This window comes from Chrysemys picta, unplaced genomic scaffold (genome assembly GCF_011386835.1).
Source record: "Chrysemys picta bellii isolate R12L10 unplaced genomic scaffold, ASM1138683v2 scaf1, whole genome shotgun sequence".
NCBI classification, from domain to species: Eukaryota; Metazoa; Chordata; order Testudines; family Emydidae; genus Chrysemys; species Chrysemys picta.
The window spans coordinates 1725978-1744497 of NW_027052708.1; the positions used below are offsets into that span (position 1 = coordinate 1725978).

Genomic DNA, 18520 nt, shown 5'->3' on the forward strand with positions numbered 1-18520 from the left:
ATCTAATCCCTCTCAATTCCTTCTCGTCCAGCTTTCACTTTTCATTTCTGGTTGGATTAATACCAAACTTTGCCAAAACATTCTCCTCTGCCCAGATCTCTGCCTCAGTCATTGCACAGGCTGGACGGTGCCCAGGGAGTGAATCAGGGATGCACAGTGAAATAGGCTGTTGTCTGTAGACCCACAGTCTCATTGGTTGCATCATCATCATTGTCATCATCTTCAGTGATTCTCCATTCGAGGATGATCTCTACCACAGATTTACATATGGGTCCTGAGTATTGGGGGTAGCCATGTTAGTCTGTATTCACAAAAACAATACAGAGTCCAGTGGCACCTTAAAGACTAGCAGATTTATTTGGGCATAAGCTTTCGTGGGTAAAAAACCTACTTCTTCAGATTCATGGAGTAAAAGTTACAGATGCAGGCATTATTATACTGACACATGAAGAGAAGGGAGTTACTTTACAGGTGGAGAATCAGTGTTGACAGGGCCAATTCAATCAGGATGGATGTAGTCCACTCCCAATAATAGATAAGGAGGTGTCAATTCCAGGAGAGGCAAAGATGCTTGTGTAATGAGCCAGCCACTGCCAGTCTATTCAAGCCCAAATTAATGGTGTTAAATTTGCAAATGAATTTTAGTTCTGCAGTTTCTCGTTGGACTCTGGTTTTGAAATTTTTGTTGTTGAAGAATTGCCACTTTTAAGTTTGTTATTGAGTGTCCAGGTAGATTGAAGTGTTCTCCTACTGGTTTTTGAATGTTACAATTCTTGATGTCAGATTTGTGTCCATTTATTCTTTTCCATAGAGACTGTCTGGTTTGGCCAATGTACATGGCAGAGGGGCATTGCTGGCATATGATGGCATATATAACATTAGTAGATGTGCAGGTGAATGAGTTCCTGATGGCGTGGCTGATGTGGTTGGGTCCTCTGATGGTGTCGCTAGAGTAGATATGGTGAGAGAGTAGGCAACGAGGTTTGTTACAGTATTGGTTCCTGGGTTAATGTTTCTGTGGTGTGGTGTGGTGTGTAGTTGCTGGTGAGTATTTGCTTCAGGTTGGGGGGTTGTCTGTAAGCGAGGACTGGCCTGCCTCCCAAAGTCTGTGAGAGTGAGGGATTGTTTTCCAGGATAGGTTGTAGATCGTTGATGATGTGCTGGAAAGGTTTTACCTGGGGGCTGTACGTGATGGCCAGTGCTGTTCCGTTATTTTCCTTGTTGGGCCTGTCCTGCAGTAGGTGACTTCTGGGTACCTGTCTTGCTCTGTTGATCTGTTTCCTCACTTTCCCAGATGGGTATTGTAGTTTTAAGAATGTTTGATAAAGATCTTGTAGGTGTTCGTATCTGTCTGAGGGATTGGAGAAAATTTGGTTGTATCTTTGGGCTTGGCTATAGACAATGGATCGTGTGATGTGTCCTGGATGGAAGCTGGAGGCATGAAGGTAAGTATAGTGGTCAATAGGTTTTTGGTATAGGGTGGTGTTTATGTGACCATCACTTATATGCACTTTAGTGTCCAGGAAGTGGATCTCTTGTGTGCACTGGTCCAGGCTGAGGTTGATGGTGAGGTGGAAATTGTTGAAATCATGCTGGAATTCTTCAAGGACCTCCTTCCCGTGGGTCCATATGATGAAGATGTCATCAATGTAGTGCACGTAGAGGCAGGGAACTAGGGGATGAGAGCTGAGGAAGCATTGTTCTAAGTCAGCCATAAAAATGTTGGCATGCTGTGGGGCCATGCGGGTACCCATAGCAGTGTCACTGACTTGAAGGTATAAGTTGTCCCCAAATCTAAAATGGTTGCGGGTGAGGACAAAGTCACAAAGCTCAGCCACCAGGTGTGCCATGGCCTCATCAGGGATATTGTTCTTGACAGCTTGTAGTCCATCGTCATGTAGAATATTGGTGTAAAGAGCTTCTACATCTGCACCCTTTCCATTTTTTTTAATATCCTTCTTAAAATGTGGACAGCACAGCTGGATGCAGTATCGGTCTCTCCATGCTGTGGACAGAGGTAAAATCACGTCCCTGGTCAGAAATTATCCAACAAAATAGAGCTTCATTGGAAAATGCTGGTTTTTTGAACTCGACATTTCCCATGAAAGTGAGTTGGGTGCAATGAACTTTCTCCAGACCACAGGAAGTGTTGTGGCAGAAACCTGCATGGTTAAGTGCCAGCTTGCTTGGGGAGCTCCAGCCAGCCCTGCCATGCCAACTGCCTTGAGGCCCGGTCTTCTCAGGTCAGCTGCTCTGGGATAGCTGCACCATGTAGACTGCCCCAGCACCAGAGACCCTGGTGTTCTATAATCTGCAGCTCCAGAGCAACCCTGCCATGGAGAAGGGAGTCCCAGCTTTAAACAGGGATCAGCTCCCAGCTCCACAGCAGGGAATTTAGAAATCCTGGGATGGGATTCTGATTCCCAGGAACTGCGGATCAGACTGGGGACCCCAGAGCTTTGAGACTCCCAGGCCAGTGGGCTATTTGGGACACCAGCTGGCCCAGGAGTCTGGAAGCCTGGGGTCCCCAGTCCAAGGCAGTCTGCACGGCGAGGCTGCCCAAGAACCACAGACCCTGGGAGCCCCAGCAGCAGCTGAAAGAAATGGACATTTTTTTTTCTTAGCACTGGTGAAATTGACAAGAATGTCAGTGTCATTCAACATCTGCAGGTGTCCCTGGGAGCAAATTTCATGTCGGACACTCCATGCATTGGTCTTTCCAGAACAAATTTCTGAGGGGATTTCTGGTTCACAGGAAGTTTTGAAATAGCGAAATTTCCTGTGAGCTGGAAATCCTGAGTTTCAGCCAGTTCTTCTCAATGCTCCCCTGTTTAAACCTCCAAGGATCACCTCAGCCTTTTCACAGCATCTCCCTGGGAGCTCTAGTTCAGTTGCTTGTCCACTATGATCCCTGCGAAGACCATGGGAGATATCTGTATGTTTATGTATATTATGTGTACCTCTGTTTCTTTTATTGCTGTTTTACCATTTCCTACCAGGGTTCAAAGAGTAACTCCTGCTGGAGCTCCCCACATGTCCCAGCAAGGCAGACAGTGGCTACAGAGAACCCAGTAACTGGTACTTAACTGACTATACAGGTGTCAAGGCCTTTCAACTTTTGCCTCTGACCAAGCTGGGCACAACCCCCCTAGCTTGGGAGAGGGGAAGGGACCTTCAAGTGGGCAAATTAAACAAATAGCTTGGGAACTATCAAAAGGGAGCCCTGATGAACAGACAGGGAGAGGCAGAGTCTGCGGGGAAGGAGATTGAACCCAGTCCCCAAAAGCATTGGTACCTGGGATAGGTTGGGACAGCCCAGGTTTTGAGGGAAATGCTGAGGATTAGGTAAGACATATGCTTGTTGGTCTTTAGCTGCTTTAACACTTTTCTCTCTGGTCACTGTGTTCCAATGGATACATAAATAATATCACTCTCCTGGGCCTGGTACTAGTCAATATTTTCATTAATGATTTGGATGGTGGAGTAGAGAATAAACTCATCAAATGTGTGGATGACACAAACCTGGGTGGGGTCACAAGTTCTTTGGATGAGAGTATTAGAATTCATAATGACCTTGATACATTAGAGAATTGATTTGAAATCAGTAAATTAAAATTCAGTAAAGACAAGTACAAAGTACTAGACTTAGGAAGGAAAAATCAAATGCAAAAAATCCAAAATGGGGAATAACTGACTAGGCAGCAGTACTGCAGAAAATGTTCTGGGGTTATATTGGATCACAGACTGAAATGGGTGATGCTGTTTTGAAAACAGGAAATATCATTCTGGATTTAATTAACAGAATTGTTCTATGTAAGACAGAGGAGGTAATTGTCCTGCTGTACTCAGCACTGGTGAGGCCTCAGCTGGAGCACTGTGTCCAGTTTTGGGCTCTCTCTCTACGATGGGTAGGACAAGAAGTAATCCACTTAGATTGCAGCAACGGAGAGTCAGGTCAGATATTAGGAAAAACTTTCCAACTATAAGGATATTTAAGTACTGAAACAAGGTACCAAGGGAGTTTGTGGAATCCCCGTCATTGGTGACTTTTAAGAACCAGTTAGACAAACATCTATCAGGGATGGACTAGGTATACTTAAACCTGTCTTGGTGTGGGGGGATGGACTAGCTGACTTCGTGAGGTTCCTTCCAGTCCTCCATTTCTATTTATTCTAAGATTTTATAAGCTATTAAGGCCTGCTGATTTTTAAAAATTGTTTTTTCCCTAGTAGATACTGTTTAACATCCTTCTTAGTCACCAATGGACTGCAGACTGGTTCACCCTCTTCACATAGTATGAATACACAACCTGCTTCTATCCAAAACCAGAACATTTCTGCCTTATTTGCTTATAAACTATTTTACCATCTCCATTTGTAATGGGCCTACACCTTAGTTAGGATTTGTTTGTTTGTTTTTGCTCCTAATATATTTTTGAAAATTCTCATTATTCTACTTAGCCCTGCCAAACATGGATTTTCCTCTTTAGCTTTAGCTTCCCTTATCAATTTTCTACATTTTTAACTTCTAATGTATATTGATTGCTATTGAATGCCCCTCTTCCCATTTGTTGTACATTGTATTTTTATTTTTTATTTCTAATTGCTGCCTGCACTGCCCCACTGCACCAGGATGGGCTTTTGGCCAAAGTTCTAAGGCAGGGAACACCTAACTCCCTAAGGCTACTTTGTAATTTTCATCCTTCTTTGGCTTTCTAGGACATATTGAGCTCCAGCTGGTTGGAGGGGACAGTGTCTGCTCAGGACGTGTGGAAGTAAGACATGGAGACACCTGGGCTACAATCTGTGATGCACACTTTGATCTCAAAGCTGCCAGTGTTATCTGTAATGGACTACAGTGTGGAACAGCTCTATTTATCCCAGGAGGAGCTCACTTCGGAGAAGGACATGGACCAATCTGGCCTGAGGAATTCCAATGTGTCGGGAATGAGACACACCTTGTGTACTGTCCCAGGATATCACCTGTGATTCAGACGTGCTCACATGCAAATAATGCTAATGTCATATGCTCACGTAAGAATTTGGCTCAATGTCTCTAAAATCCCAGTGCTGTGTATTCTAGAGTAGGGTGCAGCAATAAAATGATCTCACTCTGTAGGGAGCTGGGATAATAGAGCTGCTCTCAGCTTCTCGTAAAACCTAAACAATTCAATATAATGGGAATAGTTCAATCCCCCGACTTTCCTTTTCTTTATTATTTAATATAAAATATCTTAAATGCTCCCTCTCTAAACCCCTTCTCTCTTCTCCCCAGGGCTCACAGGTTTCCGGCTGGTGAACGGCAGCTCAGAGTGCTCAGGGAGGGTGGAGATCCAGGTTCTTGGTACCTGGGGAACCCTCTGTGACTCACGCTGGGATTTAGCAGATGCCAACGTTCTCTGTCATCAGCTCGACTGCGGATTCGCTGTATCAGCCCCAGGAGGAGGGTTTTTTGGGAAGGGAAATGACTCTGTCTGGCCAGACACATTTCACTGTAATGGGAATGAGCCTCATTTATGGCATTGCTCTGTTACTGCCCTGGGGGCCTCTCAGTGCTCTCATGACAATGATGCCAGTGTGGTTTGTTCAGGTAAGTGTAATGCTGGATTAATGACACCTGCCCCTCGGTGTGTGACACTGATCCCAGAGCAGGGGAACCTTAAGGCACAGCAAGGGGAGGGGGAGCTAGATTCTAACACATGTATAATAATAATTAAACTATTACAAGTAAAAGTAAAATAAATATTATCACAAATGAATAGTTATGACCTAGGAAAGCCCTGGATTCTCCAGGAAGAGTTGCAGCAAAGATGTGCTTATGCAGGGCAGTAAAGCAGAAACAGAATTTGTCCTTAAGGTTTCATAAATGTCACCAATTCGCTGTTCCCATCCTTCTTCAAATCATTACTCTGGAAGTTACTGGGGGAGCGGCCTCCTATATGGAGGTTGCTTCACACTTTCTATTATAAAATATTCTCTCCACCTTCTGGAGAAGCCCTCGTGCCTTCATTCCTTGCAGCCGGCCTTTGCAATTCAGCAAGTGGTTAGTGCTGGGGCCAGGAAAGTGCCTCCCCTTACTTCAGTGAAATTCCTTCCATTTTGGCTGCACTATAAACTGCTGAAAATAAGGATTTCCCTTGTCTCACGTGAGTTCCTGAGGATATTTTTGGTAGCACAACACAAAGAACGGAGCACTTTCTTTCACTTTAAAAACAACAACAACACACCTATCAAGTTGAAAAAAGTTCAGAAGTGTTTTTCCTGCTTTCTGTTTTAGGGACTTAACTTCCATTTTCATAAGTCACTTAGGAGCCCCAGTACCATGGAAACTTCAGCATCTCTTTGCCTAAGTCCCATTTGCATAAGGGACTTAGGCTCCTGGTCACTTAAGCGCTTTTGAAAGTTTTACCTCGGGTGATTAAAGCCAAAGTTTCCAAAGTCTCCACTAACTTGGGTTGGTTGTGCACCAACCTGAGATCCCCCAGGGCCTGATTCTGTAGCACTTGATGTGTTCAAAGTACTGTCCAGACATTAGTTGATCCTCACAAAGCTCCTGGGCAGTAGGTGGGATTATTATCACCTCCATTTTACAGATGGTGAAAGTGAGGGTATGTGAGGCCTTGCTCAGGTCACTCAGAACTGTCAGACACGGTTACTGCTCTGCCTCAGCAAGTGAGAGCTTTGCTGCTGCTCAGCTATTGTCAGCTCCCTGCCACACCAGCTCGCCTGCCCGGCTAGCAACGCCTCAGGATTCTGCCAGTCCAAACCTCGCCTTACCGGGAACCATCAGTGAACCCCAGTGCCCGAGTTCCCCAGAGCCGTCATTCCGCCGCAGTCAGTCCCTCTCACTGGGTACTCACAGAAGTTATCAAGTGTGCTGCCTCCAAAGAGACACCAGCCTGCTAGTTTGGCTCAGGATTTTACCTTCAGTTCCGTACACAGCACTGCGGTGGTTTTGTAATAACACTAGAGTGAGTCTATTAACAAAGAACAGATATTTAAGGAAGAATAATTAACAATGGAAGACACAGGCATAGTAACAAGTAAAACAAAACATGCTTGCTAGTGACTAAAACTTAACTCCAGCAAGTTACAGTATCTGTCTAAGCAGATTTCTCCCCTAGAGTCAGTTCCAGCTACTCTTGGGTTCCAGGCTAAGAGGATCCACTTTGCATGAGTTCAAAGGGTCCTGCTCCCGCTTTGACCCTGAGGCGATGGATAACAAAATGGCTTTTTGCCTCTGCTCATATCTTCCCCAAGTTCATTTACCCTGTTTGAAGAGGCAGGAAGGCTTCCAGGGGGTGCAGCCGCTGTCCCCCATCAAGATTGTTAAGGGGTCATCGTCTCCCACTTGCTTTCTTGATGGCTTTGTTTACCTTACATGTAAATAGACATTTCTTTGTCTTTGCTCGCACCTTGATTAATTTACAATGGAGACACAATCGAGCCAATGAAACAACAGCCCTTTATTTAGGACAGCTGGGTTTAAGCACACATTTTAGAAACATATTTCCAGCACACATCTATCATTCTTTAAACCTCACCCATTCATAGGGTTGCCTGGCATCCGGTTTTTGACCGGAATGCCCAGTTGAAAAGGAAGCCTGCAGCTCCAGCACCGCTGACCAGGCCGTTAAACGTCCGGTTGGTGGCGCAGCAGGGCTAAGGCCGGCTTCCTGCCTACCCTGGCTCTGTGCAGCTCCCAGAAGTGGCTGGCATGTCCCTGCAGCCCCTAGGTGCAGGGGCAGACAGGGAAGCTCCATGCACTGCCCCCACCCCGAGTGCTGGCTCTGCAGCTCCCACTGGCCGGGAACTGCAGCCAATGGGAGCTGCTGAGGCAGGCAGTGCACACCACACAGAGCCACCTGGCAGTGCTTTTGCCTAGGGGCCAGACATGTCGGCCACTTCCAGGAGCAGCACGGAACCAGGGCAGGAAGGGAGCCTACCTTAGCCCCACTGCCTCACCGATCAGGAGCCACCTGAGGTAAGCGCCGCTTGGCCGTAGCCCGCACCCCAAACCCGCACTTGCACCCCAAACTCCTGCCACTGGTTGGAACTCCCTCCTGCACCCTAATTCCCTCCCAGACCTCACCCCCCCACCCCAATCCCCTGCCGCAGCCCTGAGCTCCCTTCTGCATCCTAATTCCCTCCCAGACCCCAGACCCCAACCCCCTGCCTACGCCCCAAATCCCCTCCCGCACTTCAACCCCCTACCCCAGTCCTGAGCCCCCTCCTGCACCCAAACTCCCTCCTGGAGTCCACACCCCAATCTCCTACCTGAGCCTTGGACTCCATCCCACACCCAAACTCCCTCCCAGAACCCACACTCACCCTTGCACCCCTGCCCCTGCCCCAGTCCTCAGCCCTCTCCTGCACTCAAACCCCCTCCTGGAGCCTGCACCCCAAACCATCTCCCACACCCCAAACCCCTCATCCCCAGCCCCACCCCAGATCCTGCACCCCCAACTAGAGCCCTCCCTCCCTCCCACACCCCAATCACCTACCCCAGCCTAGTGAGAGTGCGGAAGAGTGAGCGATGAGGGGAGGGGGACTGGAGTGAGTGGGGCCGGGTCTCATAGAAGGGCCGGGGCAGGGCAAAGCTGTTCAGTTTTGTGCAATTGAAAAGTTGGCAACCCTACCTGTTCATGCACCACACAACAATATTAATGACCAGCAATATACCAGTTTGTATAAGGCCGTACACAACACCTTTTAGATGCACATTTTGATACCTGTGAGTTGGGGCAATGAGCGTGTCAGGCCAGAAGAGAGTTGCGGTATGGAGTTAGGGTTGCCATTGGGGGACTTCCTGGGCCACGGGTATGTCTACACTTTTTGCTGGGCATGTCATTTTCAGCTCAAGGACACTGGTTTGCCTGATGTCTTTGTTTATCTTACATGTAAATGGTGTTTGCTTTGCTTTGCTCTCAACTTAATTAATTTACAATGGAGACACAGTCAAGCCAACGAAACAACAGACCTTTGTTTAGGACAGTTGGGCTTAGGCACATGTCTATCATTCTTTAAACCTCACCCATTCATGCACCACACAACAATATTAATGACCAGCATGACAGCAGTTTGCATGACACCTTACACAACACCTTTTAGATGCAGATTTCAACTCCTGTGAGTTGGGGCAAGAAGAGAGTTGTAGTATGGAGTGCGCTCTGAGGGTTGGCACTGGGGAAAAACCTGGGCCACAGGTACGTCTACACTCCATGCTGGGCATGTAATTCCCAGCTCAAGGGGATTGGCAGGCTAAAAATAGAGTGTAGCTGAAAGCCTAGCATCTCTCAGGATATGCTAACAAGCCCCTCTGGCCAGTTGGGTGTTACAATCCTTAGAGCACCCTGCACTTAGAGATTGAAAAAAAAAGAAGACCTTCTGCAGAGGTTACTCCTTTTAACCCTATGATACACATCAATCACTGTATTAATACCCTCTTAGTTAGAAACTTTCCATCATTGCATAATATGCATTATTTCTAGTGTATAACAGGGAGCATTATTCAGTGTATTTCCCATCTCTCCTGAGCCCAGGTCATCCTGAATCACTCAGACTGTTGAATGGAGAGAGCCAGTGTGATGGGAGAGTTGAAATTTCCCTCCATGGTGTGTGGAGCAGAGTGCTGGATGACCAGTGGGACATGAATGATGCCAGCGTGGTGTGCAGGCAGCTCCAGTGCGGAGTCGCTGAGAAAGCTTATAACCCCCCTACGTCTGAGCGAGGAACGGGCCTTGTGGGACTGAGAAGTGTCCAGTGTGCAGGAAACGAGACTAATCTGATGCTCTGCATCATCTCCACATCTGAGGCAGAGCAGCCAGGAATTGCTGAGGATGTCGGCGTCGTTTGCTCAGGTGACTTACTATGACATCTTGCAAACTTCCTGTCCTTATTCAATTGGAACACGATCCATCCTATGACCTGTAAACACCTCACCTTGTGCTGTGATCTCATCAGATCATGAAAATATGTGGATCTGAGGTTCAAACTGTGACCCATTTATTGTAAAAATATAGTATTACGTTCAGAGAAAAGCACAGCCACAGAATAGATTAATGCACTGCAGCAACCTCGCTGTCTGTCTTGCGTTTTTAATCAAAACTTTTTCAGATGTAAAACTGTTTCCATGTTAAGTAAATTTTCATAAAACATTTCTTTATTTTCACTGAACATTGTCATGGTTACAGAGTTAGCTGCACCTCTCTCCCCTTTCTGGTGTCTCTATGTGCACGCACATCAGGCCTTGGCCCACTTGCCCTGGCCTGTCTTGGGGTGGAATCTTGAGATTCTTCCTCCGTCAGGCCTGGCCTGGTTACACTATCCTGTGCAAACCAACCGTTTAGCACCCTGCCGGTCTGACTGGGTTTCAGGCACCAGCATTTCTTCCCCTGGGGAACTTGTGTCCCGTGATAGTGACCTACAGCGTACTCAGAACAAAGCAATTTATTCAGCAGCTGGAACAACATATTAGTGCAATAGGGGGTTTAAAACAAAGAAACACCCCATACTTGTGTTGCAGCTCATCTAATCTCTGCTTCCCTGCAAATTAAGTGAGCTGGGCTTCCCTGGGGAGTAACAGGGAAAGAACAGAATGAGCCTGTGTTCTTGTAAGAACCAAGGAGCTCATGAGACCCAGCTGGGCTCAGTTTGCCTGCCCCACTCTGCTCCCCTTTCTCTGTGAAGTTGCTTTTTCTGGAAGTCCCCAACCGCCCTGTGTGTGTCTGGGCTCAATTACCATGTTGCTCAGTGGTCTGTGTTACAGGCCAGGTGAAATCTTCCTTCTGCCTCAGACTAGTTTTCCCGGTTGGCCAGCCAGGCCATCTACGAGAACATCCCCATGATGATTGCTCCATTTTCCCGCAGTCAGTGCCATCCAGCTTTAATGGCTGGCAGCCACTGGTCTTCTGACAATATCCACTTGTGGGACAGAGCTGCCTGTTCCCGCTGACACTGTGGCACCACCTTAAAAGTCAAATCCATAAATCACAGTTCAGGGTACACGGCAGTAACCTCTACCCTACCCCATATGCATGAATCAAAGTTTGGGGTACACAGCAGTAACCTCTATCCTGCCCTCTACCCTTCCCCCACCTTTGCCATAAAAAGAATCAGGTGTTTTTGGTTTTTTTAATAATAATGGAAAATTCTTACAATGAAAAATATTGATTTCCATCCAAACATTTGTTGGCCAGAAGAGAGAATTTTCTGAGCAGGTCAGTAAATACAGTGGCTTCTTAATCTTAAACTCTTCAATAATGGGGTGTCCAGAATCAAAAAAGAAAAGGGGGGAGGCAATGTGGCCTATTTCATAGAGCACTGGAACAGGACTCAGGAGACTTGGGGTCTCCTCCCAGCTCTGCCACTCGTCTTTTGGTGACCTCCAACAAGTCATTCACCTCAATGTGCCTCCGTTTCCCCATTTGTAACATGGGGATAATGACACGGACCTCCTTTGTAGAGTGCTTTGAGACCTACCAATGAACTGTGCCATATCAGAAATAGATTTTTATTATTATTATTCTTAACAGGAAAATGAAGTCATATATAACCATATTTCTCTTGGCAATTAAGTAAAACTTATTGTTATAAAGTGGTATTGTTATGTCCTAATCTTAAGGGTACATACTGTAATTTTGCTTCACTAAAAAGAAAAAGGAATTGAGGATTCTATGATGATATTTTTATTGCTATTGACTGTACATCACTATTGTAACAGACTGCTAAAGACACAAAAACTACTTGTAAAAAATGTTTTAAGTACCTGAGAAGTAGGAAGCCTGCCAAACAGACTGTGGGGCCACTAAATGACAAAGGTTTTAGAGGACCACTCAAGGAAGACAAGGCCATTTTAAGAAACTAAAGGAATTCTTTGCATCAGCCTTCACTGCAGAATATGTGGGGGAGATCCCCACATCAGAGCTATCATTTTGGGTGACAAATCTAAAGTACTGTCAAAACTGACATGTAATAAGACAATATTTTAGACAAATTGATAAACTTAACAGTAATAAGTCACCAGGACCAGACGTTATTCACCCAAGTATCCTGAAGAAACTCAAATATGAAATTGCAGAACTACTAACTGTAGTAAATATATGGACAACTGCTAACTGTAGTAAATATATGGAGATATACCTATCTCATAGAACTGGAAGGGACCCCAAAAGGTTATTGAGTCCAGCCCCCTGCCTTCACTAGCAGGACTAAGTACTTATTTTGCCCCAGATCACTAATAGGCCCCCTCAAAGATTGAGCTCACAACCCTCGGTTTAGCAGGTCAATGGTCAAACCACTGAGCTAGCTCTTCCCCATATGTATGTAATCTATCACTGAAATCACCTTTTGAATCAGATGACAGGCAGGTAGTTAATGTAATGCTGATTTTTAAAAAGGGCTCTGGAGATCCTGGTAGTTAGAGGCCGAGGACCCTACGGTCAGCACCAGGGAAGCTGGTATAAATAACAGTAAAAAAACAAATGATCAGACCCATAGATAAACGTGATTTGATGGGGAAGAGTCGGAACAGCTTTTGTAAAGGGAAGTCATGCCTCCCCAGTCTATTAGAATTCTCTGAGGGAGTCAACAAACATGTGGATGAGGGTAATCCAGTTGATACAGTGTACTTGGGTTTTCAGAAAACCTTTGGCAGCGTCCCTCATCAAGGCTCTTAGGGAAGTTAAGCAGCCATGGGGTAGGTAAGAAGGAAGGTCCTCTCATGGATCAGTAACTGGTTGAAATATTGGAAACAAAGGGTAGGAATAAATGGTCAGTTTTTGCAATGGAGAGACATGAACAGTGGGTTCCCCAATGATCTGTACTGGTGCTTGTGCTGTTCAACATATTCATAAATGATCTGGAAAAGGGTGTGAACAGTGAAGTGGCAAAGTCTGTAGATGATACAATATTATTCAAGATAGTTAAGTGCAATGCAGGCTACAATGTGTTACAAAGGGATCTCAGAATACTGCGTGACTGGCCACCAAAATGGCAGGTGAAGTTCAGTGTTGATAAGTGCAAACCAAAGCAGACTGGAAAAAAGAATCCTACATATATGATGATGGATTCTAAATTAGCTGTTACCACCAAAGAAAGAGATCTTGGAGTCACTGTGGATAATTCTCTGAAAACTGCTTCTCAATGTTCAGCAATGATCAAAAGGGCTAACAGTATATTAGAAACATTAGGAAAGGGATAGACAATTAGACAGAAAATATCACAATGCTCTATGTACATCTGTGGTCCACCCATACCTTGAATACTTTGTCAAGTTCTTGTCACCCCACCTCAGAAAGGATATAGTGGTATTGAGAAGGGCAACAAGGATTTTGAAGGGTACAGAATAGCTTCTGTCCAAGGAGAGACTAAAAAGATTAGGGCTGTCTAGCTTAGAAAAGAGATGCATTGGGTGATATGATAGAGGTCTATAAAATAATGAACGGTGTGGAAAAAGTGAGTAACATAAGAACATAAGAACGGCCCTATTGGGTCAGACCAAAGATCCATTTAGCCCAGTATCTCATCTTCCGACAATCGCCAGTGCCAGGTGCCCCAGATGGAATGAAAACAACAGGCAATCATCAACTGATCCATCTCCTGTCACCCATTCCCAGCTTCTGGAAAACAGAGGCTAGGGACACCATTTCTACCCATCCTGGCTAATAGCCATCAATGGACCTATCCTCCATGAATTTATCTAGTTCTTTTTTTAACCCTGTTATGGTCTTGGCCTTCACAACATCCTCTGGCAAGAAGTTCCACAGGTTGACTGTGCATTGTGTGAAGAAATACTTCCTTTTATTTGTTTTAAACCTGCTGCCCATTAATTTCATTTGGTGATCCCTACTTCTTGTGATATGAGAAGTAGTAAAGAACACTTCCTCATCTACTTTCTCTACACCAGTCATGATTTTATGGACCTCTGTCATATCTCCCGTTAGCCATCTCTTTTCCAAGCTGAAAAGTCCCAGTCTTATTAATATCTCCTCATATGGAAGCCGTTCCATACACCTAATCATTTCTGTTGCCCTTTTCTGAACCTCTTCCAATTCCAATATATCTTTTTTGAGATGGGGCGACAACATCTGCACACAGTATTCAAGATGTGGGCATACCATGGATTTATATAGATGGAACATGATATTTTCTGTACTATTATCTATCCCTTTCTTAATTATTCCCAGCATTTTGTTATCTTTTTTGACTGCACATTGAGTGGATGTTTTCAAAGAACTATCCACAATGACTCCAAGATTTCTTTTTTGAATGAGACTTCATTTTATATATATGGTTGGGATTATGTTTTCCAATGTGCATTATTTTGCATTTATCAACATTGAATTTCATTTGCCATTTTGTTGCCCAGTCACCCACTTTTGAGAGATCCTTTTGTAGCTCTTTGCAGCCTGCCTGGGTCTTAACTATCCTTAGTAATTTTGTATCATCTGCAAATTTTGCCACCTCATTGTTTACCCCTTTTTCCAGATCATTTATGAATATGTTGAATAAGACTGTTCCCAGTACAGATCCTTGGGGGACACCACTATTTACCTCTTTCCATTCTGAAAACTGATCATTTATACCTACCCTTTGTTTCCTATCTTTTAACCAGTTACCAATCCATGAGAGTACCTTTCCTATTATCCTGTGGCAGCTTACTTTGCATAAGAGCCTTGGTGAGGGACCTTGTAAAAGGCTTTCTGAAAATCTAAGTACACTATATCCACTGGATCCTCTTGGTCCACATGCTTGTTGACCCCCTCAAAGAATTCTAGTAGATTGGTGAGGCATGGCTTCCCATGTTGACTCTTCCTCAACAAATTATGTTCATCTATATGTGACAATATTGTTCTTTATTATAATTTCAACCAGTTTTCCCCAGGTACTAAAGTCAGGTTTACAGGCCTGTAATTGCCGGGATCACCTCTGGAGCCCTTTTTAAAAATTGGCGTCACATTAGCTATCCTCTGGTCATCTGGTACAGAAGCTGATTTAAATGATAAGTTACAGAGTACAGTTAGTAGTTCTGCAATCTCACATTTGAGTTCCTTCAGAACTCTTGGGTGAATACTATCTGGTCCTGGTGACTTATTGCTGTTTAGTTTATCAATTTGTTCCAAATCCTCCTCTAAGGATACCTCAATCTGGGACAGTTCCTCAGATCTGTCATCTAAAAAGAATGTCTCAGGTTTGGGAATCTCCCTCACATCCTCAGCCGTGAAGACCGATGCAAAGAATTCATTTAGTTTCTCCACAATAGCCTTATCGTCCTTGAGTGCTCCTTTAGCACCTCGATCGTCCAGTAGCCCCACTGGTGGTTTAGCAGGCTTCCTGCATCTGATGTACTTAAAAAAATTTGCTATTACTTTTTGAGACTTTAGCTAACTGTTTCTTCCATTCTTTTTTGGCCTTCATAATTGTATTTTTACACTTCATTTGCCAGTGTTTATGCTCCTTTCTATTTTCCATACTAGGATTTAACTTCCACTTTTTAGAGGATGCCTTTTTGCCTCTCACTGCTTCTTTTACTTTGTTGGTTAGCCACGGGGCTCTTTTTTGGTTCCTTTATTATGTTTTTTAATTTGGAGTATATATTTAAGTTGAGCCTCTATTATGTTGTCTTTAAAAAGTTTCCATGCAGCTTGCAGAGATTTCACTTTTGGCACTATACCCTTTAATTTCTGTTTAACTAACCCCCTCATTTTTGTGTAGTTCCCCTTTCTGAAATTAAATGTTACAGTGTTGGGCTGCTGTGGTGTTTTTCCTGCCACAGGGATATTCAATGTAATTATATTATGGTCACTATTACCAAGTGGTCCAGCTATATTCACCTCTTGGACCAGATCCTGTGGTCCACTTAGGACTAAATCAAGAATTGCCTCTCCTCTGGTGGGTTCCAGGACCAGCTGCTCCAAGAAGCAGTCATTTAAGGTGTCAAGAAACTTTATCTCTCTATCCTGTCCAGAGGTGAAATGTACCCAGTAAATATGGGGATAATTGACATTCCCCATTATTTTTATTGAGTTTTTTATTTTAATAGCCACTCTAATCTCCCTGAGCATTTCACAGTCACTATCACCATCCTGGTCCGGTGGTCGGTAATATATCCCTACTGCTATATTCTTATTATTAGAGCATGGAATTTCTATCCATAGAGATTCTATGGTACAGTTTGATTCATTTACAATTTTTATTTGATTTGATTCTACACTTTCTTTCACATATAATGCCACTCCTCCCTTCCCCCCCACCCCAGCATGACCTCTTCTGTCCTTCTGATATATTTTGTACCCTGGTATTCCTGTATCCCATTGATTATCCTCATTCCATCAAGTTTCTGTGATGCTTATTATATCAATATCTTCATTTAATACAAGGCACTCTAGTTCACCCATTTTATTATTTAGACTTCTAGCACTGGTATATAAGCATTTAAAAAACTTGTCTCCTTTTAGCTGTCTGCCATTACACGACGTAATTGAATGGGACTCTTTCTTATTTGACTGTTTCTGATCAGACCATGCCTGTATTTTATCATTTTCCATCCTCTCGTCCTCACTAGGACATAGAGATTCTCTATTAATAGATCCTCCCCTAAGGAATGTCCGAACCACATGCTCCTCCACACCTGTCGGCTGAGAAGTGTTATTTACCCATTAGCACAGTACGAAACCCAGGTGTCACCTGATGAAATTAATAGGCAGCAGGTTTAATACAAACAAGAGGAAGAACTTTTTCACGCAATGCACAGCCTACCCATGGAACTCATTGCCATGGGATGTTGTGATGGACAAAAGTATAAATAGGTTCAGACAAACCTGGATAAATTCCTGGAGGATAGGTCCATCAATGGTTCTTAGCTAAGATGATCAGGGACACAACCTCATGCTCAGAGCAACTCTAAGCCTCTGACTGCCAGAAGCCAAGAGCGGAGGACAGGGGTCAGTCACTCCATAATTGCCCTCTTCTGTACACTCCCCCTGAAGCTCTGGCAAAGGCCACTTTTGGAGACAGGATTCTGGTCTGACCCAGACAAGGCTGGCAGCTCTTGTGTTCTTATGGTTCTTTTCTGGGGAGGGTTTAAATAAACAATGGTTTTCTTCAAATAACAGGTTTTTTAAATAAACACCTGTATCATGCACTGTACTGTTACTGCACTGAAATCATTGTTCATGCCCATTCCAGTTACAGGGTAACTACGGCACAGTAAGGGCCCATTCCTGCTCCCATTAGGGCAGGGAGAGCTCTGCTGTTGACTTCAGCAGCATTAGAATAGAGCCCTAAGTCTATTAGACTTTACCTTAGGTACATGTATCCACATGCCTTTCTTCCTTTATTTGGAAAATAAATGGGTCCCAACAAGTCTGATTTTCTCCAAGCTTCTGGAACCTTCCAACTCTGTAACAATGTAAAAGAAAATTGGAATTTGGGGTAAATTTGTTAATCTGAAATTTCCTGAACATTCTTAAAATGCTTATTGAAGAACTGTTTGAAAATGTTCAAGTTTTCCAAGTAGGAGCTGATTCTGAAAAGTTTTAGCTTCACTAGTAGTTCTTACTTACAAGAGCTGTCCCATAAGGATGACTCAGATGACTAAGGGTTCAGGGTTAGGTCCTGTCCCTTTAAATGCTTTTTATCAGAAGTTTATTCACAAAGTCTTCAGCATTTCCTAATTCTACTGACTTCTTCTCTTTATGTTTCTGGTTAAAGACACACATTTTTCAGTATCTCAGCCATTGTAGAATCATCATTGATTTGCATGGAAGCTGTTTAGTTATCATTATATTGCACATTGACAGCTGGGATCTATCCCTGCAGGGAGCAAGCGGATCAGACTGGTGAATGGGGCAGGTCGCTGTGCCGGGAGAGTGGAGATTTATTACAATGGCAGCTGGGGGACAGTCTGTGATGATTCCTGGGATCTGTCAGACTCCAATGTCATTTGCAAACAACTTGGATGTGGACACGCCATCAATGCAACTGTCTCTGCTCATTATGGGCAAGGATCCGGGCATATCTGGCTGGATGATGTGAATTGCGCTGGGAACGAATCCAATCTCTGGGACTGTCCTTCCAGGGGCTGGGGCCAGCACAACTGCAGACACAAAGAGGATGCAGGAGTTCTCTGCTCAGGTCTGGTCTGGAAATGCTCCCATGAGTCTGATAATCAGGGGAGTTAATGAAGTACATGGGTGTCTGAGGAGTGAGCTGAGGATGTTCGAAAGTTTATCTCCTTTTTCCTTTCTCTCTCTCACACTCCCCGCTACTTGCAGTGGTCACCATTGAAAAGTCAGCATTGTCAACAGTTAATACCAAGGGGCACTACAAATATCAGATTGATTTCTGAGTCTCAGGTACCACTGTTTGCAACTGTTGGCAGCTTTTAAATAATAATTTCATTGCTCATGGGCAGGTCACTGGTCTCTAGAAGAATGTCTCTGATTTTTCTGTAGAAGAATGGGCAGGGTTGTTAGCAATCTCTGGGATTTCAGCCTTTAAACGCCCGTGTATTTCAGAAT

General features: G+C 44.3%; 1 protein-coding gene across 4 annotated transcripts in view; it reads left to right on the forward strand.

Annotated features, from left to right (window-relative positions):
- Positions 1–18520, forward strand: part of LOC135977481 (deleted in malignant brain tumors 1 protein-like) — a 723293-nt gene that overhangs the window by 84404 nt on the left and 620369 nt on the right. For 3 of the 4 annotated variants that reach the window (XM_065578743.1, XM_065578741.1, XM_065578742.1), the window contains 4 exons: positions 4719–5033; positions 5275–5589; positions 9542–9859; positions 17820–18134. In XM_065578743.1, coding sequence (XP_065434815.1) covers positions 4719–5033; positions 5275–5589; positions 9542–9859; positions 17820–18134 — 1263 coding nt within the window. The remainder of the gene's footprint in view (positions 1–4718; positions 5034–5274; positions 5590–9541; positions 9860–17819; positions 18135–18520) is intronic. The other variant, XM_065578744.1, reaches the window with a different exon arrangement.